Raw genomic sequence first — 24,078 nt, 5'->3', positions numbered from 1 at the left:
TATACGTCAGCAGAATGGCACGGCTGGGCAGATCAACGTATATTTACATCGCCTTTAAGGCCCGGGTTGCGGGTGCGAGCACTGTGAGTCTGACCGCTTGCTATGGAACACGTTCTGTAGTGCAAATCTGCAAAAAGCACTAAAACAGCATAGGTGTGAATCCAGCCTTAGTCTGGGTGACCATTGTCACCAAAAGTGAAAGTAAAAGAAAATCCCAAGTTTTGTGTTGTCCCCAGAACAAGAATAGAGGGTAATCTTCCAATGGGGGCACTAGTTCTGAGATTCCCTCACTTTGGAGGGATTTCCTTTCACTTCCTGATTTGGCTATAGAACAGGAAGTAAAGGGAAATCTCCCCAATGCGAAACAGTTGATTATAAAAAAAACTGATCGGGGTTTAACCCTCTCCTTATCCAAAATGAGGGGAAAAGTTTTGCCTGTAGCTCTACTTTAATCGTAAACATGGGGCAAATTGCCTTGTCCCTGTGTTGGGACTGAGCTGGGAAAGGCTCACCTGGTGTGAGTGGGCCCCTAGATTTTTTATTTTATTTTTTAGGATGGTAATAATCCCATGTTGCTACTGCTCAGCTCATTAAGCAAACCTTTATTCATGTCCATGATGGGATCCCTGTCCGAGCCACGGATCTGGATGTCGTAGAAACAGATGCGAGCGTCTTCAGTGTGCTGTTGCATATAATGTGATCTGAGTACGCTACTGTATACATTTCAGAATTCTGATTGGGGAAGAATGCCAAGGTCCCTGAAGACGCATTCTGATTGGGGAAGAATGCCAAGGTCCCTGTAGATGCATTCCTCCCTGGGGCGTATACAAAAATCAATAGAAGGATTCATTCATTAGTTATTATCTTCTTATAGAATACATGTGCACATTTTATTACTAACAGTACCAGTGCAAGTGGCCTTCTAACCTATGTTTAGATCATGCAAAATGTCTCCTCCCCCTTCCCCCACTACCCGAAAAACATGTTACTGTGGTTCAACAGTGCAGTCTCAGTGCTAGCATATACTGTATTTTCTCCCCTTGATTTTCGGTATAGAGGTGTATGTGGGAAGATATTGTGGCCTTATTTTGAAATACACTTGAAGTATAACTAATAAATATATGCATACAGTATCTCACAACATTGAGTACACCACACCCCTCACATTTTTGTAAATATTTTATTCTATCTTTTCATGTGACAACACTGAAGAAATGACACTTTGCTACAATGTAAAGTAGTGAGTGTACAGCTTGTATAACCACTTAAGGACCGCCTCCTGCACATATACATCGGCAGAATGGCATGGCTGGGCACAAGCACGTATATATACGTCCTGTACTTGTACCCAGCCGTGGGTCGCGGGCGCGCTCCCGCGACGGACCGGGACCGCGGGTCCCGTGGACCCGATCGCCGCTCGAGTACGGCGATCGGTCCCCGGAGCTGAAGAACGGGGAGAGCCGTGTGTAAACAAGGCTTCCCCGTGCTTCACTGTGGCGGCGTATCGATCGAGTCATCCCCTTTATAGGGGAGACACGATCGATGACGTCACACCTACAGCCACACCCCCCTACAGTTGTAAACACTCACACAGTGAACCCTAACTCCTACAGCGCCTCCTGTGGTTAACTCCCAAACTGCAACTGTCATTTTCACAATAAAGAATGCAATTTAAATGCATTTTTTGCTGTGAAAATGACAATGGTCCTAAAAATGTGTCAAAATTGTCCGAAGTGTCCGCCATAATGTCGCAGTCACGAAAAAAATCGCTGATCGCCGCCATTAGTAGTAAAAAAAAATAAAAAAATAAAAATGCAATAAAACTATCCCCTATTTTGTAAACGCTATAAATTTTGCGCAAACCAACCGATAAACGATTATTGCGATTTTTTTTTTTTTTACCAAAAATAGGTAGAAGAATACGTATCGGCCTAAACTGAGGGAAAAAAAATTATATGTTTTTGGGGGATATTTATTATAGCAAAAAGTAAAAAATATTGAATTTTTTTCAAAATTGTCGCTCTATTATTGTTTATAGCGCAAAAACTAAAAAAACGCAGATGTGATCAAATACCACCAAAAGAAAGCTCTATTTGTGGGGAAAAAAGGACGCCAATTTTGTTTGGGAGCCACGTCGCACGACCGCGCAATTGTCAAAGCGACGCAGTCCCGAACTGTAAAAACACCTTGGGTCTTTAGCCACCATATTGGTTCGAAGCTTAAGTGGTTAACAGTGTAAATTTGCTGTCCCCTCAAAATAACTCAACACACAGCCATTAATGTCTAAACCGCTGGCAACAAAAGTGAGTACACCCCTAAGTGAAAATGTCCAAATTGGGCCCAAAGTGTCAATATTTTGTGTGGCCACCATTATTTTCCAGCACTGCCTTAACCCTCTTGGGCATGGAGTTCACCAAAGCTCACAGGTTGCCACCGGAGTCCTCTTCCACTCCTCCCTGACGACATCACGGAGCTGGTGGATGTTGGAGACCTTGCGCTCTTCCACCTACCGTTTGAGGATACCCCACAGATGCTCAATATGGTTTAGGTCTGGAGACATGCTTGGCCAGTCCATCACATTTACCCTCAGCTTCTTTAGCAAGGCAGTGGTTGTCTTGGGGGGGGGGGGGTGTTTTGGGTAGGTATCATGTTGGAATACTGCCCTGCGGCCCAGTCCCTGAAGGGAGGGGATCATGCTCTGCTTCAGTATGTCACAGTACATGTTGGCATTCATGGTTCCCTCAATGATCTGTAGCTCCCCAGTGCCGGCAGCACTCATGCAGCCCCAGACCATGACACTCCCACCACCATGCTTGACTGTAGGCAAGACACACTTGTCCTTGTACTCCTCACCTGGTTGCCACCACAAAAGCTTGACACCATCTGAACCAAATACGTTTATCTTGCTCTCATCAGACCACAGGACAGTAATCCATGTCCTTAGTCTGCTTGTCTTCAGCAAACTGTTTGCGGGCTTTCTTGTGCATCATCTTTAGAAGAAGCTTACTTCTGGGACGAAAGCCACGCATACTAATTTGATGCAGTGTGCAGCGTATGGTCTGGCTGACCCCCACCCTTTATGGCAATGCTGGCAGCACTCATACATCTATTTCCCAAAGACAACCTCTGGATATGACGTTGAGCATGTGCACTCAACTTCTTTGGTTGACCATGGTGAGGCCTGTTTCAATGTGGAACCTGTCCTGTTAAACCGCTGTATGGTCTTGGCCACCGTGCTGCAGCTCAGTTTCAGGGTCTTGGCAATCTTCTTATAGCCTAGGCCATCTTTATGTAGAGAAACAATTATTTTTTTCAGATCCTCCGAGAGTTCTTTGCCATGAGGTGCCATGTTTAACTTCCAGTGACCAGTATGAGAAAATGAGAGCGATGACACCAAATTTAACACCCTGCTCCCCATTCACACCTGAGACCTTGTAACACTAACGAGTCACATGACACCAGGGAGGGAAAATGGCTAATTGGGCCCAATTTGGAAGTTTATAGCGCAAAAAATAGAAACCGCAGAGGTGATCAAATACCACCAAAAGAAAGCTCTATTTGTGGGAAAAAAAAGGATGTCAATTTTGTTTGGGAGCCACGTCGCACGATTGTCGATTGTCAGTTAAAGCGATGCAGTGCCGAATCGCAAAAAGTGGTCTTTGGCCAGCCGAATGATCCAGGGCTTAAGTGGTTAAGGGACCATAATCTTATTATTATTTTTTGGGGGGGGGGGGGGGTTAAACACTTTTTTGTTTTCTTGATTTTTTGCCAAAAGCTTGGCTCAAGGGATGACTTTCAATAGATCGCAGCGAGGTAGCTGCTCTGCTACGCACGAAACCCTGACCCAGAATCAGGTCGTCTACGAATGATTTAGCACCGGGTTCCCAGCGAACATGCGATGCGCTTCGGGAGAGAGGCGGCCCGCTTCTGTCCGCGCTCCAGTCCCGAGGCGAGCGGCACGACGCGCCAGCCCCCGCCCCGGGGAAGGGGTGGTGGGGGCCGGCTATCCCAGGCCAACCTGGGCTCTGCGGCACTGCGGTATCGTCACCTTTAGGGGGGATTCTGACTTGGAGGCGTTCAGTCATAATCCCACAGATGGTAGCTTCGCACCATTGGCTCCTCAGCCAAGCACAGGTTTTTTGGATTTTTCCAAATAACGAATATGCCGAATTTTGAAGAAAAACTCATTCGGAACAAAACGAATTGCACATGTCTAGTTTTGGGTTTAATACTACTTTAATGTATCCGAGTAATGCACTGACTTGTCCCTTTTTAGTCCTCTACAATGCATACAGTGTACAGGTTTCAGCTTCCTGCATAGCTCTTGCAGTCCACAGTCATTGTAATTGAAAGCTATGCACAAGGTCATTGTTCTGCTACAAGGCTAACAACAAAATACCTTTTTGTATATCGCCGTCTTCTTATCCTGAGCGTTCCGGTATGTTCAAGTCTGTATTGTTTTATTATTTACATGGAAATAGCACCTGATTGCTCACAAAATAGAACTTAACCCCTTCCTGCCAGCCTTATGCATATCTGCATATCCAACACTTACCTGAGGTCTCTCTCTGTCCAGCGATGTCCACGAGTGCATGGGCGTCCACTGTGTTTTTTTTTTAGAGGGGGGCGCTTCGGCAGCGGTGATACACAGTCGCATTTAACCCTTTCTTAAACCGATAATGCGGTCATCTGGCAGTGTGAAATAACCCTTGAGATGATTCAGCTTCACTCCATGCCCATATAAATATAGCCTAGAGAATGTACAGACCCCCTTCAGCACAGACCCCTCCATTCAGCACAGATGGACACCCCCTTCAGCACAGACCCCCCATTCCACACAGACTCCTCCATTCAGCACAGACCCCCCTTCAGCACAGATGGACCCCCCTCCCCCATCCCATTCAGTACCTCAGATCAGCCATCAGCGTGGCACAGGCACAGCAGGTTCCCTCCCCCTGTGTACACATAAACACCGGAGGGGGAGGTGGCTTCACTCTGCTCGCTGTGCCTGTGTGACATTCGAGCCAAGACCGCTCAGACAACCTGCGGCCACTAGACTCTTCAACACCTTCTCGATTTTCCAGGGAGGGTCAAATGCCCCCCCTTGCCCTATGGAGCAGATGCCCATGCACGAGTGTCTCAGCCATCCGAGATTTTCCCTCCTGTTTGGCTGAGCCACAGCAGTGCCATTGGCTGCCGTTGTGGTCAATTAAGGTCAGCTGACTTTGACAGGGGAGAGAGGGCAGGGCCGGATCAGGGCTTCATGGCTGAATGGACAAAGGGAGCTGTGACTAGGCTCATGCCCCCATAGCAAACTGCTTGCTGTGGGGGCACTTGACAGGAGGGAGGGGCCAGGAGCAGCGAAGAAGGGACCCAAGAAGAGGAGGATCCGGCTGCTCTGTGCAAATCCAACTGCACAGAGGAGGTAAGTATAACATGTTTGTTATTTTTATAGCAATAAAACAAGACTTTACAATCACTTTAAAGAGGCGTTCCACCCACCTTTACAACTTGGTCTTGCAGTAAAGCCCACCCCTCGTTTTTGGATAACCTATTTACTTTTTCCTTTCTTACCTCTTTTGAAGTACATAGTGTACTTCCATCCTAGCTCAGCCACGGCGCAGTGCGTCATTTCTTCTTCTGAGGTGAGCCCTTCTCCTTCTGCCCCGCTGCCTTCTGGGACCTGTGTGTGTGTGTGTGTGTGTCCCAGAAGACGATGGGGCCATTCAGAAAGCCTGAAGGCTTCACTGCCGGTTTCTTTTAGTTACAATGGCGGTGCCTGCACCCGATCTGATTGATGGATTGGCCTCGGGGGGTTAAAATTGTGTGCTCCCTGAACAGGTAAGTGTCCTTATTAAAAGTCATCAGCTACAGTGTTTGTAGCTGCTGACTTTAAAAAAACTTTGAGGGTGGAAGAAGGGGGTGAGGCCCCTTTCACACCAGCAGACCGATCAGGTCCCCCCAGTCTGTTTTTTTAGGCGGACCCAATTGGACCACCCATTAATCTCTATAGAGTGGCAAGTGTCAGCAGACATGTGTCCGCTGACACCCACTGGCATCCAATCCGATCCATCTGTCTGTTTTTAGCAGACCCGGGGATACAATTGCTATCTGTCCAGCAGATCGGATAACAGTCAGATGGAAACAGACCACCCCATAGAGAACACGGGCTGTGTCCGTGTCTACTCTGAATTAGCAGAGAGGACCTGGACCTGTCCTCTGCCTGCTCAGAGGAGAGATCTCTTGCTGTGCAGGCGGAATCACTTGACAGATTCCGCTACGTATGAAAGGGGCCTTAAAATTAAACAAATGCAGACGTCACATCGAAGAATTGGTAAGCTGTTTTGTTAACCACCCAAAAATACAGATCCTGGTCCCTTAAAGCAGATTGCACAGCACTTGTGCTGTGTAATCTGCCCCCCTCTAAACTGTGAAAAAAAAACTCCCTGAACCTGGCACTTCCTGTATGCCCTCTCTGCGCTGACCACAAAAATCAGAGCTGCTGAGCCCTGACCATCGTGGTAAAAAGAGAGTCCATGCATCATACGCTTCTGTCCACTCTGAGAGAGAGAGACTTGTAAAGCGCAACACATGCGAACTGAATCGACTCTGCTCTCCTTTCTTCCCCTCACCCCCTCCTTCCTGCCTGTTAGTGCCTTCTCTGAGTCTATCTCTGCCCTGCCCATATACAAAAACATCACTTTGACAATTAAAGTCAGTTCAGCTTGGTAGGAGGTGGTATGTGTTACACATTACTACCAATTGCTTGCACCACTTCCGTAACGTATCATCCCTGTCTTGTGTTTAGGGGTGAACCATGGAAGTCGCACATCTATGGTGTCCTACTGTGATGAATGGCAACCTCAGCCTGGACTTCGACCAGGCCACGCATCCAACGTGTTTCACTCTGCCACCCAGAGCTTAGTCATGATCCCCATGACTAAGCTCCAGGGGCAGAGTGAAACGTGTTGGGGCCATTGCCTGGTCGGAGTCCAGACTGAGGTTTCCACCCCATTCATTGCTGTAGGACACCATAGATGTGCGTCTACCAGGGGTCGCCCTTCCTTCCTTTGAACTCTTGCAGAAGCCAGGACGGGCTCCATCCCATCGGCGCTCTATTAGCAGCTCCTGATGCACTGTCTACATATCCCCCCCCCCCACCAATCACACGCTTTTTCCAGGTCATTGTGTTTAGGGGTGGGCAGTTGAGTGTTTGGTGCTCTTGCCTGGTGCTGAAGACTATACAGGCTGGCGTTTCTAAAAAAAGAAGGCCAGCACACCTTCTTGCTATGAGGGTACTAGCTTGATTGTTTGGTGTACTGAACGGCTGTTTCTGGGAAATTGGATGGGGGGGGGGGGGGATTTATTGTGATGCTGTTCTACATTTGTGTGCTTGTTTTTTAATGGCATGTGTAAGTGAGGAGCTGGATTCAACTTGTGGATTAAGGTTTGAGGAGGTCCTACAAATGCATATGAGGTTCTAGTAATGGCAGTTTTTAAGCATAAAACAGGGTGCTCCTTAAACCAGGGGTAGGGAGACCAGACATTTTGTGTGTTTTTGTGTTTTTTTTTTATCCAGTATCAATCTGTCATTGGTTTTCTAGCTCAGGCTAAATATCTGTCTGCCAGGGGCCACACAACCATTTCCTCCCATTTCTTATACATTAGCACTAACTGTATAGTAAGGTAAAACTCTACTTTTGCCTATAGCATGCAAGCAACAAGCTCTATAGTATGCTCTGTGGTAGAGCAATGGGTAGAATTTGGGGTTCAGTGCCATGATAAAAAAAGAATTTGCCCTTGCTGTCTTTTTTTTTTTTTAAATATATGCAATGACTGAATATTTGATTTTCTATATATTTTTTTTTTTTCAGATAAAAGATGAATAGCTTGATAGTCAATCGTATCCTGTCAACGGGAAATAAAGCTGCCCATTGCGCACTAAGGGTGGGGTCATGGCTCTCTCTGGTCAGGCATCCTCAGAGAGTGAACTGGAATCTGGTCAGAGTGTGTCACGCTGGATCCGGCAACGTGCTTCCCAATAAGACACAGCATATTAAAAAGAGGGGATATGACATCACCAGAAACCCCCACCTCAATAAGGTAATGATTTATTGCACTGAAATGTTTCATGGCGGTTTGTGTTTCATGACGGACACACAAAGGATTCTGGGAATGCTATGACTATCTTTGGACACCAGTAGCTACACAATCTAGGCAATAGAATGTGGGCACCCATCCAAATTATTAAGCTCAAGTGTTACATACATACAAAGACAACTGTGCACTTTTAACCTTTATGGTAACAGTTTGAAGACCCCTTTTCTGTTCCAATATGACTGTTCCCCTTCAGTCAGCTCCAAGACATGGATTGCAAGCTTGAGGAAAGAAAGGCTAGGACAGCCGCACTCCAAAAAAATCCTGTCCCATGCACACCTACCACAGACCTGCAATTCACATCCTTCACGCCCTTCATTCTTACATTTTTTACGCTTTGTGTAACACCACACGATCTTTTAGGGTTAACACATACATGCATAATCACATCATTTGGCGATTGCAGGTCTGTGGTAGGTGTGCATGGGACACTCTTTGGTTGTTTGTCGGGACACGCCCACACTCACAGGAGTTTCTGATTAATCAATTAATTAATTTGTTCTCAGAGCCTCCTTCTTCACTGTTTGGTAGAGAGTATATATTTCCCTTTTGTCAGATTGTACACCAGCTATGAATAAGCACTGAGTTATAGTGCGAAACGTCAGCTTTTTCTGTTTTTTGGCCGTGGCATGTTGTTTTGTGACCAATTTTTAATAAACCAGGATTTTTTTGGAGTGCGGCTGTCCTAGCCTTTCTTTCCTCAAGCTTGCATTATCATTGCATTGCCTGCACCCATGGTTCGGATCTAAGGATAGTGGCTCTCTGGTTTCCCTGAGCGGTTATCTCTTTTTTTTCTTATCCAAGACATGGATTAATGAGTTGTGTGGAGGAACTCAAGCGTCCTTCACAGAGCCCTGACCTCAACCCTACTGAATACCTTTGGGACCATTCACGGCATCAACTATGAGCCAGCTCTTCTCATCCAAGGTCAGTACCTGACCTCTCAAAGGTTCTCCTGGCTGAATGGGCATACATTTCAGTAGGCACACTTCAAAATCCTGTGGAAAGCCTTCTAAGAAGAGTGGCGGCTGTTATTGCTGCACAAGGGGGTCACCTCCATATTAATGCCCATGGTTTTGGTATAGGATGTCTAACACGTTCATATATGTGTGATGGACACAGGTGTTCAGAAACTTTTGGTCATATAATACAATTTTTGATGGTCAAATACCAATGTTGTACTGTATATTTATTATCTATTGATTTTTATGATAAATTGACAGAGGCAACAGTGACTGCAGTTGAAGGTACTTATTATTATTATTATTATTATTATTATTATTATTATTATTATTATTAATAATATTCTTATTATTAGAGGGGACATATTTTTTTTTTTTAAACTTACGTTATATGGATCAGACCAAAATGGGGGACAAGTGTGACGGAAAGAGGGGCATTGCTCCAAATCAGGGACAGTTGGGAGCGAAGTCACAGACACTTGCATTGTTTTGGAATGTTTTCTTAGTCACTAGCAATGTACCTTCAAACTTGCTCAAAAAATTGTCTCGTCCTAGCATAGCCCTTCCCCCTCCTTGCATGTCACAGCCCTTTCCATTTCTGGGATTGTTTAATTTCTGCCTGTACTGACCCAGCTCCTCTGCCCCTCTCCTCCCTTCATAACCTTTTATGTAGCTGCCAGGGAAAGAGTGAAGGACACTAGAATGTCCGTTGATTTGAATGACAACTCTGATTTTGCTTAAAGTGGAGGTTCCATCAAAAAAACTATTTTGCTTTAAACTCTAGCTTACGACTAAAAAAGAAAAAAAAAACTTTTTTTTTTTTTTTTACTCATCTGGAAATGCCTGTTGCTATGCGGTCCCACGAAATTTGCCTTTGAAACCACCTAGTATTCTGACATCATCTCCCTCTAATGCTCCTGGGAAATGTGTGTCATCATTTCCCAGGATGCAGTGCGCTGTCCAATTATCACTCCCCATCCAAGACTTCCAGGAAGTAAGCGCCTGTAGTCTTCACAATGCCCACAAGCAAAATGACAATGGTGTAGATATCGTTTTATAAACGATCTTTTTTGAATATCTATGCGGATCGGCTAATTGTGGTTGGAACTCCGCTTTAAGTTCAGGGCTCAAGTCCTGCGGGAACGCATGGGAACGGAGTTCCTGCACTTTTTTCACAGCAGGAACTCCGTTCCCTTTGCAGGACTAGAGCAGCTGAGCCAATCCTTCACTAAGCGGCGATGCCCAGCTCGAGTCACTGTCAGGGGCAGGCGAACCTTAGAACTTGCTTCTTTCTAAATCCCGCGATAACTCGCGGCAGACCTCCGCAATGTCTCCTGGGAACAATGACAAAAGCTCCCAGGAGACATTGCGGCATCGAGGAAGTGACGGAATACCCACACACTACCCAATGAATCCATATACAGGAAGCGGCCAATAACATAAAGGATTACTATGGTACAGTGGATCGAAAAAAAACATGCGGTTTAGTAATTATGCATATGAGCGTATCTCTTTTTTTTTTTTTTTGGTGGGGGAGTGGATCTTGGGTGGGAGTTCCCACACTTTTTTCCCCAGGACTTGACCCCTGCTTAAGTTGCTTACCAATCTGTAATAATAAAATAAATACAAGTTGGCAGAACCTAGTGGCAATCTCAGGGCTTTCAGATGTTCAAACAAGGGGGGCTTTTATAGGTAAATAACATGTATAAAATAAGTGTCCATATAAAATAAGTGTCCATATAATCTTTTGAGATCATTATGTTGTTGAAATGAATGCTTTGGTCGGTTTTAAAGGTCAGGATGTCCTTTTAGCTGACAGCAACATGTACTTTTCCAGTAGGTCACATCCTGGTTGTTCCTCTTTATCTCCAAATATGATTATTGCAGCACTTTTGATAAGATGGTTACACTCTGCGCTGTACTAAGCAGAAATTGATGATGAGCTTGCCATCATAATTTGTCTGGATCAATGGCCTTCCTGTTGATACTACAAGTCCCAGCATAAACTGCTTGCTAACAATCTACAGACATTTTATTTTTAAATAAACTCACTAGTTCTTGTACATGTCTATATTATATTTCCATAGACTGCTTGTTTAATTTAAAATGAGAAGATATTTAAAATGAAGACTGTAGCGATGAGCGATTTATTTCCCAATAATACAAGGGTTTACTTCTTTCCAAGATCTAGGGTCACCTATACATGTGCAATTTCTATAATAATATTTTCCATCCCAAAACAGACTTTGAAGTAATTACACTTATTAAAGCTACCTGCTGTTCATTTGAAGTCTCCTTTTATTGAATGTGTCAGCTTACATGGTATTGGTTTATGCAGTAGAGATGCATTTAAAGTGGACCTAAAATTGAATAGTAAAGACTTGCTATAGACACAACTTACTTTTTAATTAATTTAATGGGAATATCATTTTTCTTGTTCAAATATTTTATTGAAGTATATAACAATTGACATGTTGAGGTACATAAAAATCGGTCTCAATTATTGAACATAAAGTATTACGTAATACATCATTTGTAAGTAACAATAAAAGGTTGTTACGGATGTACAGATGCATGCCAGAGATATTTCTGAGACATAAGGCACTAGGCCAGGGGTGACCAACCAGTGGCCCGGGGGCCACATGTGGCCCGCGGAGCCCTCTGATGTGGCCCGTGACCTCCTGCTCTGGGATGGAATAGAATACTGTTATTAAAGGTCAGTTTATTACTAAAATCACAGTGTATATATGGGCATATCTGTTCTGCAGTAGTTACTGATCTGCAGATGCAGAGCAGTGCACCTGCGGGTTACCTGCACTGAGCCATACACTTCAGTTATTACCTGTGAGTTTGAGCTTTCTGAAAGTAAAACAAACCTGCAGAATATAATAGAAGTCTATTGCAAAGTGTATAAAAGCCAAAAGGTACACTGCGTTGTACCTGCGGTGTGGGTAAGCCGCATGTCATCAGTGTAAAAGCAGCCATGGGCCCCTTTCACATGGTCCAATTGGACACTCCATTCACCTCTAAGGAGTGGCCGATGTAAACTGACTTGTGTCCTACCTCCAATCTGATCTGGCTGTGTCTGCTCTGCATATGCAGAGTGGACATGGACCTGCCATCCGCCCGCTCCGCTGATTGTGGCCCGCGACCAGTTGCCAAGTATCTTAAGTGGTCCTCGAGCTTTAAAAGGTTGGGCACCCCTGCACTAGGCATACATGAGAAATGATATATAGACTTTGCAACAGTTTTTAGTAATGAGAAGTGACAAACAGTACCCCTAATAGAGAGGGGGAGTCATTTAATGTCGGACAGAGACTAGGCCTTAGCTAGGTAGGGGACCTGGATTGGGGTATTATGCACAAACCAAAGAGTCCTTGTCACCATAGGTGAAACTTAGGGAGGGGGCTAGAAGTTCATGTTCAACTTAGATCAATTTGATAACAGTGAGTAGGACCGTGAACATGTCAATAAAAGTAGGTGTGAAATTAGAGAAATCCGGGTAACATATTATAGTAACTTTGTAGAGTGATGTCCTACGTGGGACAAAAATGAATAAGAGAATAGTAGAATCAACCTTGTAGTGTCATGAAGTACCCCATGTAAGGAAAGTGGTTCCTATGTGGATTAAAATGGGTAACATTTGGGCTGTAAAAAGACCAGGGGGAAGGGGTAGGTGGAATCAAGGATGAATGGGCATCCCAGCTAAGATGCCAGTAGATTACATATTATGTAGGTTGGGGGATAGGGGAAGGGGGGTGTGGGTATGGGCAGAGGAATCAGGGTTCCTAGAGAGGCCGCAGACCATTGGGGGCCTATAGTGTTCATAGGTTACGGTAGGAGGAATGAGTCATCAAAGTTAGGTGGTAGGAAGTGAGTGATCCAATACCTCCATAGTTTTTTATAGGAGGCGACTTTTCATAGGTCACCAAAAAAAAATCGTCACCTCACTATGTAATGGAAATAAAAATTTAAGTTACACCCACGCAGTCTTTCTAAACTAGAAAGACTGCTTGGGTGTAACTTAAATTTTTATTTCCATTACATAGTAATGTGATGTGGTGATTGTTTTTTTTTTTTTTTGGTGACCGGTTCTCTTTAACCACTTGACCACCAGGCACGTAAACCCCCTTAATAACCAGACCAATTTTCAGCTTTCGGTGCTCTCACAATTTGAATGACAATTACTCAGTCATACAACACTGTACCCAAATGAAATTTTCGTCCTTTTTTTCACACAAATAGAGCTTTCTTTTGGTGGTATTTAATCACCGTTGGGTTTTTTATTTTTTGCGCTATAAAAGAAAAAAGACTGAAAATTCTGTAAAAAAAAATAATTTTTCTTTGTTTCTGTTATAAAATTTGGCAAATTTAGTATTTTTTCTTCATTCTTTTGCATAAATGTGAAAGATGAAGTTACGCCGAGTAAATAGATACCCAACATGTCACTCTTCAAAATTGCACACGCTCGTGGAATGGCGCCAAACTTCGCTACTTAAAAATCCCCATAGACGACGTTGCAGGGTATTGTGGGGTATTGCGGGGTATTGTGGGGTATTGCGGGCATTGCAGAGTATTGCGGGCATTGCAGAGTATTGCGGGCATTGCAGAGTATTGCGGGCATTGCAGAGTATTGCGGGCATTGCAGAGTGTGGGGGCATTGCAGAGTATGGCTGGTACTGCAGAGTATTGCACAGGGAGGGAGGGATGGATCTGTGACTGCATGTGTCACAGACCCAGCCCGAAGCAGCAGCAGCAGCTGCTGCTGCTTCCGCTCTCTCCCCTCTCCTCTCTCACACTGTACCGTTCGGTACAGAGAGGAGAGGGAGGAACCGGCGTCATCACATGACGCCGGTTTGTTTACTAGTGATCGCTCCGTCATTGGACGGAGCGATCACGTGGTAAATCGCCGCTATCAGCGGCGATTTACCGTGATCAGCCGGGTCCGGATTTCGTCTATAGGGCGGTTGCTAACTGGTTAATGAGATATGCAGGGTCTAAAAGACCTTGCATGTCTCCCCTGTAATATAATTAGTAGGTAAGGCTAGGCTGCCGCCTCATTTAGGGGCTCCACTAGTGAAGCACCAAACAGAAAAATATATACGGTATATGCAGGGGTGGGTGGCGCTGCCTATCACCTGGAGAGTGACCTCCAGTGTTGACTAACCACATGAAAAAGAGATTTTTAATACAGCTTACCTGTAAAATCTTTTTCTTGGAGTACATCACGGGACACAGAGCGGCATATTCATTACTATATGGGTTATATGGAGTACCTTCAGGTGATGGACACTGGCAATCTCAAACAGGAAATGCCCCTCCCTATATAACCCCCTCCCATAGGAGGAGTACCTCAGTTTTGTAGCAAGCAGCATGCCTCCCAAAATGGTCCCCAAAAAGAGGGGTGGGAGCTCTGTGTCCCGTGATATACTCCAAGAAAAGGATTTTACAGGTAAGCTGTATTAAAAATCCCTTTTTCTTTATCGTACATCACGGGACACAGAGCGGCATATTCATTACTATATGGGATGTCCCAAAGCAATGCTCACAATGAGGGGAGGGAGAACATCTCCAAGACAAAAGGATTTAATTTAGAGATATACTCAAATCATAATAAATCCAACTTAGTTGAGAAAAATAATTTTAAATTTTTAACTCAAAAGGGAGCCCCCGGAGTCCGAGGGTCTCAAACTGCAGCCTGCAGCACTGCCTGCCCAAAGGCTGTATCGGTATTCCTTCTTACGTCCAACTGGTAGAATTTTGTAAACGTGTGGACAGAAGACCAGGTTGCCGCCTTGCAAACTTGAGCCATAGAGATCTGGTGGTGTGCTGCCCAGGATGCGCCCATGGCCCTAGTAGAATGAGCCTTTAATGATAACGGAGGAGGCAACCCCTTCAAGCCGTAGGCCTGAGTGATTAACTGTTTAATCCACCTTGAGATGGTGGATTTTGCAGCTGCCTGCCCCTTCTTGGGCCCATCCGGTAAGATGAACAACACATCTGTTTTCCGGATCTTCTCTGTAGCTTTAAGATAGGCCTTCATGGCCCTGACAATATCCAAGGTATGCAACAACCCTTCCTTTCTGGAAGTAGGTTTCGGAAAGAAGGATGGTAATACCAAATCCTGGTTTAGATGAAAACTGGATATAACCTTTGGTAGGAAGGAAGGATGAGGGCGGAGAACGACCTTGTCCTTATGTAAAATAAGATATGGTTCCTTACAGGATAAGGCTGCCAGTTCCGATACTCTTCTGGCGGAAACTATGGCGACCAAAAATACCAACTTCCTTGTCAGTAAAACCAAAGGAATTTCAGCCAACGGCTCAAAAGGTTGTTTCTGTAAACTTGACAGAACAAGATTTAAATCCCACGGACAAATTGGGGATTTAACTGGAGGATTAATACGTAAGACCCCTTGAATGAAGGTCTTAACCAGCGAGTGGGTGGCCAGCGGCCGCTGAAACCACACTGACAAAGCTGAAATCTGTCCCTTGATTGTGCTTAATGCCAGTCCTTTATCCACTCCTAGCTGGAGAAAACTTAAGACTCTATTGATGGTATACTTGCGAGAAAGCCATCGCTTGGACTCACACCAGCCTACATAGGCCTTCCAGACCCTGTAATAAATCACCCTAGAGACCGGTTTCCTGGCTCTGATTAGGGTAGAAATTACTTTCTGAGACAGACCTCTACCCCTGAGAATCAGGGATTCAGCCTCCAGGCCGTCAAATTTAGATGCCGTAAGGCAGGGTGGAGGATCGGACCTTGCGATAGCAGGTCTGGCCGTAGAGGAAGAGTCCAAGGGTCTCCCACTACCATCTTCAAGATTAGTGAATACCATGCCCTTCTGGGCCATGCTGGAGCTACCAGGATGACTGGTATGTGCTCCACCCTGATCCTGCGCAGCAGGCGGGGTAGTAACTGGAGCGGGGGAAACGCATAAAGAAGTCTGAACTGATGCCAAGGGCAAACCAGCGCATCGGTTCCGCAGGCCATCGGATCCCTTGAGCGGGATATGAACCTGTCTAGTTTCTTGTTGAGTCTCGATGCCATGACATCCACGTCCGGCACTCCCCATCTTTGGCAGAGTGTCTGAAAGACTTGTGGATGTAGAGACCATTCCCCCGGCAACAGAGTCTGGCGACTTAAGAAGTCCGCCTGAAGGTTGTCCACTCCTGGAATGAATATTGCCGATATGCAGGGCACATGAGCCTCTGCCCATAGGAGAATCAAGCTCACCTCTCTCTGAGCGGCTTGACTCTTGGTTCCCCCTTGGTGATTTATGTATGCCACGGCCGTGGCATTGTCTGATTGAATTCTCACCGGGAACCCCTGCAATTTGGACGTCCAAGCCCTGAGGGCTAGTCGAGCAGCTCTGAGCTCCAAGATGTTGATGGGCAACTGCCTCTCTGGCTTTGTCCAAGTACCCTGGCGAGTGCAACCATCCAAAATTGCTCCCCAGCCCGTCAGGCTGGCGTCTGTGGTTACTATCTTCCAAGCCACTGGGCTGAAAGACTTCCCCCTCAGTAGATTCTGAGGGTCTAACCACCAACACAGACTTTGTCGGACTCTTGATGAGAGCGGCAAAGGGATATCCAAGGCCTGTGGCCTCCTGCTCCATGCTGACAGGATGGCTGCCTGCAGGATGCGAGTGTGGCTCTGGGCGTACGGTACCGCCTCGAATGTGGCCACCATTTTGCCTAGTAACCGCATACATAGGCGAATAGTTGGTTCCTTTTTGCTTAGAACCAGTAGGATCAATTCCCTGATGGCTTTGACCTTCATCAGAGGTAGAAACACTTTTTGTTGTTCTGTGTCTAACCTCATGCCGATATATTCCAACTGCCTTGTGGGCTGGAATGCTGACTTTTCTCGATTTAGGACCCAGCCGAACCTCTCGAGGTATTGGACCGTGAGGGCCACTGCTCGTTCCAAGCCAGGAGACGAGTGATCTATGATTAGGAGGTCGCCCAGGTACGCTAGGATCGTGACCCCTTGGATCCTTAGCTGGGCTAGGATTGGGGCTAGGACCTTCGTGAACACCCGGGAGGCCGTAGCCAACCCAAAGGGAAGCGCCACGAACTGGAAATGACGCAAAGCCACCATAAAGCGTAGATATCTTTGATGTGGCTGATAAATTGGAACATGAAGGTAGGCATCCTTTATGTCTATGGAAGCCATGAAGTCGTCCTTTTGGAGTGTGGCAGCTGCTGACCGCACGGATTCCATCCGAAATGAGCGGACCTTTAGGTATGCATTTACCATTTTTAGGTCCAAAATTGGCCTGACATCTCCATTGGACTTTGGGACGATGAATAGGTTGGAGTAGAAACCCAGCCCTTGTTCTAGGGCTGGTACCTCTATTATTACTTCCTGGGAGAGTAGATGATTTAATGCCGTCATTAATGCGGCTCCCTTCTCCGGATCGTTTGGAATCCTTGACTCCTGGAAATGAGGAGGAGGAAACCTTAGGAAGTCTAATTTGTAGCCCGTGGCCACGGAAGACCGTACCCATTTGTCGGGAATGCTGGCTTCCCAAACCTCTGAAAAGCGACGCAGCCTTCCCCCCACCCTCGTGGGTGGGGGCGCCCCTTCATAAGGTCGGCTTGGGGGCTGGTTTTGCTGGTTTGCGAAACCACTGCTTCTTGCCTCTGGCCGCCTGGCCCTGCGATCTGCTATTGAAGTTAAAGTTTGATTTTGCAGGAGGCCGTCGATACTGCTTGGCATTAGAGGGCCCCTGCCCAGGGGAGTGCTGTCGTTTAAACGCAGGCCCCTGAAACTTCTTCTTAGTTGGCAAAAGAGTACTTTTGCCGCTTGAAATGGTCTGAATGTATTTATCCAGGTCTTCTCCGAAGAGTCGTCCTCCATGGAAGGGGAACCCTACCAGGAGCTTCTTGCATGGAGGCTCGGCCTCCCAGCTCTTTAACCATAAGAGTCTTCTCATATGGATAAGGGATAACGATAAACGTGACGCCTGCTGGATAGAATCCTTAATCGCATCTACCGTAAAGCGTATTGCCCTAGGGACATCCGAAAATTCTTCTGCCTGCTGGGCAGGAATAAGTTTAAGCATCTGCTTAGTTTGATCCGATAATGCTTGTGCAACCCCAATCGCAGCCACAGCTGGCTGCACTACTGCCCCCGCAGTAGTGAAGGAGCTTTTAAGTAGTGCTTCCAAGCGTTTATCAACCGGATCCTTGAACACCTGTATGTTTTCTACAGGGCATGTTAAAGACTTGTTAACACATGAGATGGCTGCGTCCACCGAGGGGGTTGCCCATCTCTTGGAAAATGTATCTTCCATAGGATACAAGGCAGAGAATTTTTTAGGTGGTAAAAAGATTCTATCTGGCTTGATCCAATCTTGGAACAAAACTTCCTCTAGCAGAGGATGGATCGGAAAAACTGCGTTGCTTTGAGGCACCCTTAGTGAGCCCAAAGCTGAAACAGTCGATACTTGGAGATCTGGTACTGGCAAGTTGAAAGCACTATGGACCAAGTCCGTTAAGGCTTGAACCCACAAGCTCTCCCTTTGGGAGACTGCCCCAGACTCCCCTGTATCCGGATCCTCGATCCCCGAACCTGCTTGGTCTTCGTCCAAGAGGTCTTCCAATTCTCCTGCGGAAAGGACCTCCTCCTCAGAGGGTCCATGCTCGGGTGACGGAGATTTATTCCGTTTTCTGCCCCGCAGAGCCATGGTTATCATCTTTTCCATTCTTTTTTCCATCTCCTTTAAAGAGGTGGACAATACCTCGTCCGTGACCACCCTAGGGTTGGACTGACCCGTGACAGTCCCAGCCCCAGATCCCGATGGTCCCACCAAGGCTCCCTCTGGGGAAAGCAGCGGCATAACTTTGTCCGAGACCTCAGACTCTCTGGGGGAATCCCCACCTCTTGTACCCTCTGACCCGGATGCCATGGTACAATACCGAGGTACGCCCGCTAGCTTATCAGTGTTTGGAACTATAAACAATTATTGTCTAAAAACCCGTTTGGGGGAAAAAACTGCCTTCTCTCCCTTTGATGGATTTTTTCTCTTTTTTTTTTTTTTCAAACCCAAGAAAGAAAAAACATTCTGTCCCCCTTAGTAGTACTGCTGAGATAGAAAAGAACAGCCTATTTCTAGGCTTCAAGACAGTCTTATGAAGACTGTAATATCTTTTCTGGCCACTGTGTGTCCTCGGCGCCCCGTGCTGCCGCTCTGGTCTCTTCCTCCTCAGTTCCAGCATGAACTGAGCTGATGGAACGAGAAAGGAAGGGCCGCCCCTTCCTTAAACCAACTGACCCGCCCTTCCCCCCTCAGCTAACGGCGCGAAAATTGCGCTCATAACACGGGGACGCGCGCGCGCCCGCCGACGGGGGGGGTGGGGGTGGGGGGAAGGGAGCCCACGAGGAGGCCAGCGTTTGCCTGTCATCCAGGCTAGGAGGAAGAACCCATGCAGCATCGCCTGGAGGCTTGCAGGTAAGCAAAGCTCTCTTAACACACACACACACACAGCCACTCAAATGCTTTTCAATACTACCAGGGAGGTCACCTCTTATGGGGAAACAACACATAGAGCCATCCTATCATTAAGATATGTGACTTGCTTTGCCAGATGCAGCGCATAACTTTAGGCATGTCCCCTGTGACCCCCCAGAAAAAACCTGCTAAGAACCAAGTTCCGCAAGTTTCCCCTCACTTACCTGCTCCATGCCGCAGGACTTTGCCAAGCAAGAGGCCCAATCTTCCCCCATCTCCGTGGGGCTGTCTAGACCTTCAGGCCCTGGGTTCCTATGAAGGATCCACTGTCCTGGGCCCATATAGCACTCTGGCAACAGAAACATTAGGCCCCCAAAGGTTTCTAAGTTCTGGGCCCAGGGTCCAGCTCTCTAAAAAGAAAAGCATTATGGGCTATACCCCAAGGGTTTGGTGTCCGGTTACTGACCACTTTAGCGCTGAGGCCTTTGGACAGAACCGGTTAGCTCACCTAATCCCAAGGATGCGGAGGCAAGCTAAACCATGACCAACACCTAAGACACTGGCGTAAAAACTGAGGTACTCCTCCTATGGGAGGGGGTTATATAGGGAGGGGCATTTCCTGTTTGAGATTGCCAGTGTCATCACCTGAAGGTACTCCATATAACCCATATAGTAATGAATATGCCGCTCTGTGTCCCGTGATGTACGATAAAGAAAGTGCAAGTGCTAACTGAATCACAGTGTAATGTGCACTGAAATCAGGAACTAATGTATATGCAGGGGTGAGTGGCGCTGCCTGTCATCTGGAAAGTGACCTCCAGTAGGAGGACCAGAAGGAGAGAGGAGCGGGCCTCGCCCATGCGCAGTAGGGTTCCCAGCGTGAAGCCAAAAGGCTACACTGCTGGGTTCTCTTACCCGCAATGGCGGCAGCAACACACGACAGCTGATGCTGACATCGCTGGACTCCAGGACAGGTAGGTGTCCATTTATTAAAAGCCAGCAGCTGCAGTATGTGTAGCTGCAGTTTTTTTTTACTTTTTTGTTTTGGGCGGAACACCGCTTTAAAGTCGCTGGGGAAGCACTAGTCTAATGGAAGCATCTATTCCTTGACACTTGGTCAGTTCGTTTCAGGGCTCATTCACACGTAGTGCGGCGACTGGTGTTTTTCCATACTGGTTGAACATATGTGCCCTATTCGCATCGCAACGCACTCTGGAGGTGCAGTGCAGTTTTTTTTTTTTTTAAAGACCAATAGCACGTTACAGGTTAATAAAAAGTTATTGAAAGAAAACCTTACAACAATCATATAAAGTACTTGATTTTTCTGTGCTTTGACCTGCAGTACTTTAAGTTGGGGACAGGGTCTATCTTATTTATTACTGTAGATTAGTTTCTTGGCTTATAATAAAATAGTCATGAGGGTTTATTTTAGGGCAGTCATAAATCTGTTTTTGTTCTGGTTGTAAAAACTGTGCTGTTCCTGTAGGAAATGTTTGATGTCTACACATGGGTGTGTATGGCAGTGTTTTATTGGGTATGCGATAGTTCTGTGGAATAAATAAACCTTGGATTGGGTCAGTGGTGCAGTAATGATCAGTTCATTCAGTTGGTGGGGTTAGTGGAAGAGGTGCTATGTGTGCAGACTGTGGAACTGCTCAAGGGCCCTCACAGGTTTAGGGGGCCCAATGTACAGTGCCTTGCGAAAGTATTCGGCCCCCTTGAACTTTGCGACCTTTTGCCACATTTCAGGCTTCAAACATAAAGATATAAAACTGTAATTTTTTTTGAAGAATCAACAAGTGGGACACAATCATGAAGTGGAACGAAATTTATTGCATATTTCAAACTTTTTTAACAAATAAAAAACTGAAAAATTGGGTGTGCAAAATTATTCAGCCCCCTTAAGTTAATACTTTGTAGCGCCACCTTTTGCTGCGATTACAGCTGTAAGTCGCTTGGGGTATGTCTCTATCAGTTTTGCACATCGAGAGACTGAAAATTTTTGCCCATTCCTCCTTGCAAAACAGCTCAAGCTCAGTGAGGTTGGATGGAGAGCGTTTGTGAACAGCAGTTTTCAGTTCTTTCCACAGATTCTCGATTGGATTCAGGTCTGGACTTTGACTTAAACATATCCAGGTGTTAGAATGGCTATTTGTGAAGCATTCCATTGTAGATTTTGCTTTATGTTTTGAATCATTGTCTTGGAGGAAAAAAATCTGTCCCAGTCTATTATTTTTACTTGCCGTATATAGCACCATCAATTGATACAGCGCTTTACATGTATACTGTACATTAATATCAGTCCCTGGCTATCAAGGAGCTTGCAATTGAAGGGCCTAAACTTGCATTCATACAATATGGTGGCCAATTTAGAAAGGAGCCAATTAACTCATCAGCATGTCTTTGGGGCGTGGGAGGAAATCGGAGTACCTGAAGGAAACCCGCACAGGGGGAACATGCAAACTCCAGGCAGGTGGCGGGATTAGAACCAATGACCCTAGTGCTGCTAGGCAAAAATGCTAACCACTTAAATACTGTGATGCCCTCCCTGTTCTGTAGTTTTCAAATATATTTTGGAACAGTGCTAACTGATAATATAGTGCAGCCAGGCTGAAATTACATTAGGTTATCGGCTTTCAAACTTTCTGGCAGGATCAACAGGTATTTTTTTTTTTTTTCAATAATTGAACAGTTAGAACATTGTTTTGTTATATTTAATAGACTAAAAGTGAGCATGTAGTTTATTTGTTTGGGTATACAGTGCTTCAATGCTGTATCCTGGCTTAGGCCAACAAGGCCCAGGCCTAGGGCAGCACTTTGCAGGAGGGGCAGCACAGAAAGAGTCCCCGCCGGCTTGCGCTACCCTGTCAGTCCTATGGGGCGGACTGGGCTGAGAGGCAAATTAGTCTAGCGCCCCCATGAAGCGGCCGTACTGCTTCCGGTATGCGGGGGGGGGGGAATTCCACAAGGGTGAGGGACGCTGCTTCTAATTTTGACTGTCCTATCATTCTGGACCCCAAACCTTCCTCACTGTGCTATATGTTTTCTGCTGCACCATTGGCATGGTTGTATCTTCTTAGTCCTCTCCATAAAATTATCTGAAATTTGCGCTTAACGTAGAACTACAGTATAGGCAACACTTTTTTTTTTTTTTTTTCATTTTGGATAAAGTAAGGGAGGGTTATAGTCCGGTCAGTTAATTTTTTTTACCATCCCTGTCCCATTGCAGCGATTCACTTTCACTTCCTGCCCCATAACCAAACAGGAAGTGAGAGGAAATCTATGCAAATTAAGGGAATCTATCGCCCCTAAAGCTGGGCGTTTTTTTTTCTTATGTCCCCGGACCAAGTCTGTCCCCGGTTTTGTCCCCAGATTGGATTTGAACAGGGGCTGGGGCAATTTTAAAGACAGTCAGAGCAGAATTAAAAAAAAATTATCTGAATTACACACCCCCACTCCGCCGCTCCTACTAGCTTAGGGGGGTGTGTATTTCCATTATCTGTGCCCCTTTCTGATGATCATGTGCTGGTCGAAGCGGAAGGGATTTTTCTTCAGTTTCGGGTGCATGCCCATTCAGCTCCGTTTGCATGTTCTTCTGCCTTGGCTCAAGTCCCGGCCAGCCGCCTTCCTGCTTATCTCCTCCGCTCTCCACCCAGTAGTAGCCGGGGCCCGGTGAGTAATGCCGCGTACACACCATCACTTTATGTGATGGGAAAAAAAAACGACGTTTAAAAATTTCAATTTAAATGACCGTGTGTGGGGGAAAACGTTGTTTTATGTCTTCTGAAAAACGACAAAATTTTATGTGTCGTTTTTCAAAACGTCGTTTTTACTTCACAGAAATTGACCATGTGTAGCAAAAAACGTTGTTTAAAAAGACGTTTTTACACCCGCGCATGCCCAGAAGCTAGTTATGAAGCGAGCTTCAATGGAAAAACGTGGTGAACGTAACCTCGCTTTGCTAGAGCATTGTGAAAAAACGATGGTGTGTAGGCAACTTCGTCTTTGAAAATTGAAGTTTCAAAAACGTAGTTTTTTACTTCACAGAAAATGTCGTTTTTTTTTCATCACATAAAGTGATGGTGTGTATGCGGCATTAGACTTGAGGATGTGAGGCGGGCAGCGGCGGCGGACAGAGTCGCTGATTACCGCCAAAAAAACGATGTCCCCGGATTTCATTTGACAAATCTGGTCACCTTAGACTAGGCAGAAGCCACGGCCTCGCCTAAAAACTCCTGCCCGTAGCTCCTCAGGACTGACGCGGTGTCAGCAACGGTCCTGGGGAGCTGTGGGCAGGAGTTTTTAGGCGAGGCCGCAGCTTCGGGCTAGTCCACGGCGTGCGGCCTAGGCCGAAGCTGCGGCCTCGGCTAAAAACTCCTGCCTATAGCTCCTCAGGACCAGCGCGGTGTCGGCGCCGGTCCTGGGGAAAAAAATCGAACAGAAAAATTCTTGGATACAATTTTCGAAAGAAAATTATTTCGAAATTCGAACAGTGTA

At 46.0% G+C, this 24,078-nt stretch overlaps 1 protein-coding gene across 4 annotated transcripts in view; it reads left to right on the top strand.

The window, feature by feature from the left end:
* The window catches only part of ME3 (malic enzyme 3), a 303,269-nt gene that overhangs the window by 13,402 nt on the left and 265,789 nt on the right, over positions 1-24,078 (top strand). For 2 of the 4 annotated variants that reach the window (XM_040340095.1, XM_040340094.1), the window contains exon 2: positions 7,875-8,103. In XM_040340095.1, the coding sequence (XP_040196029.1) occupies positions 7,882-8,103 (222 nt within the window). In that variant the 5' untranslated portion in view covers positions 7,875-7,881. Of the gene's footprint in view, positions 1-5,853; positions 5,861-7,874; positions 8,104-24,078 lie in introns of all 4 variants that reach the window. The other 2 variants (XM_040340093.1, XM_040340092.1) reach the window with 2 other exon arrangements.

The sequence above is a fragment of the Rana temporaria genome, chromosome 2, assembly GCF_905171775.1.
Source record: "Rana temporaria chromosome 2, aRanTem1.1, whole genome shotgun sequence".
Taxonomy (NCBI): Eukaryota; Metazoa; Chordata; class Amphibia; order Anura; family Ranidae; genus Rana; species Rana temporaria.
The sequence above is the reverse complement of the archived record's forward strand: the minus strand, read 5'-3'. Positions and strand labels throughout refer to the sequence as shown.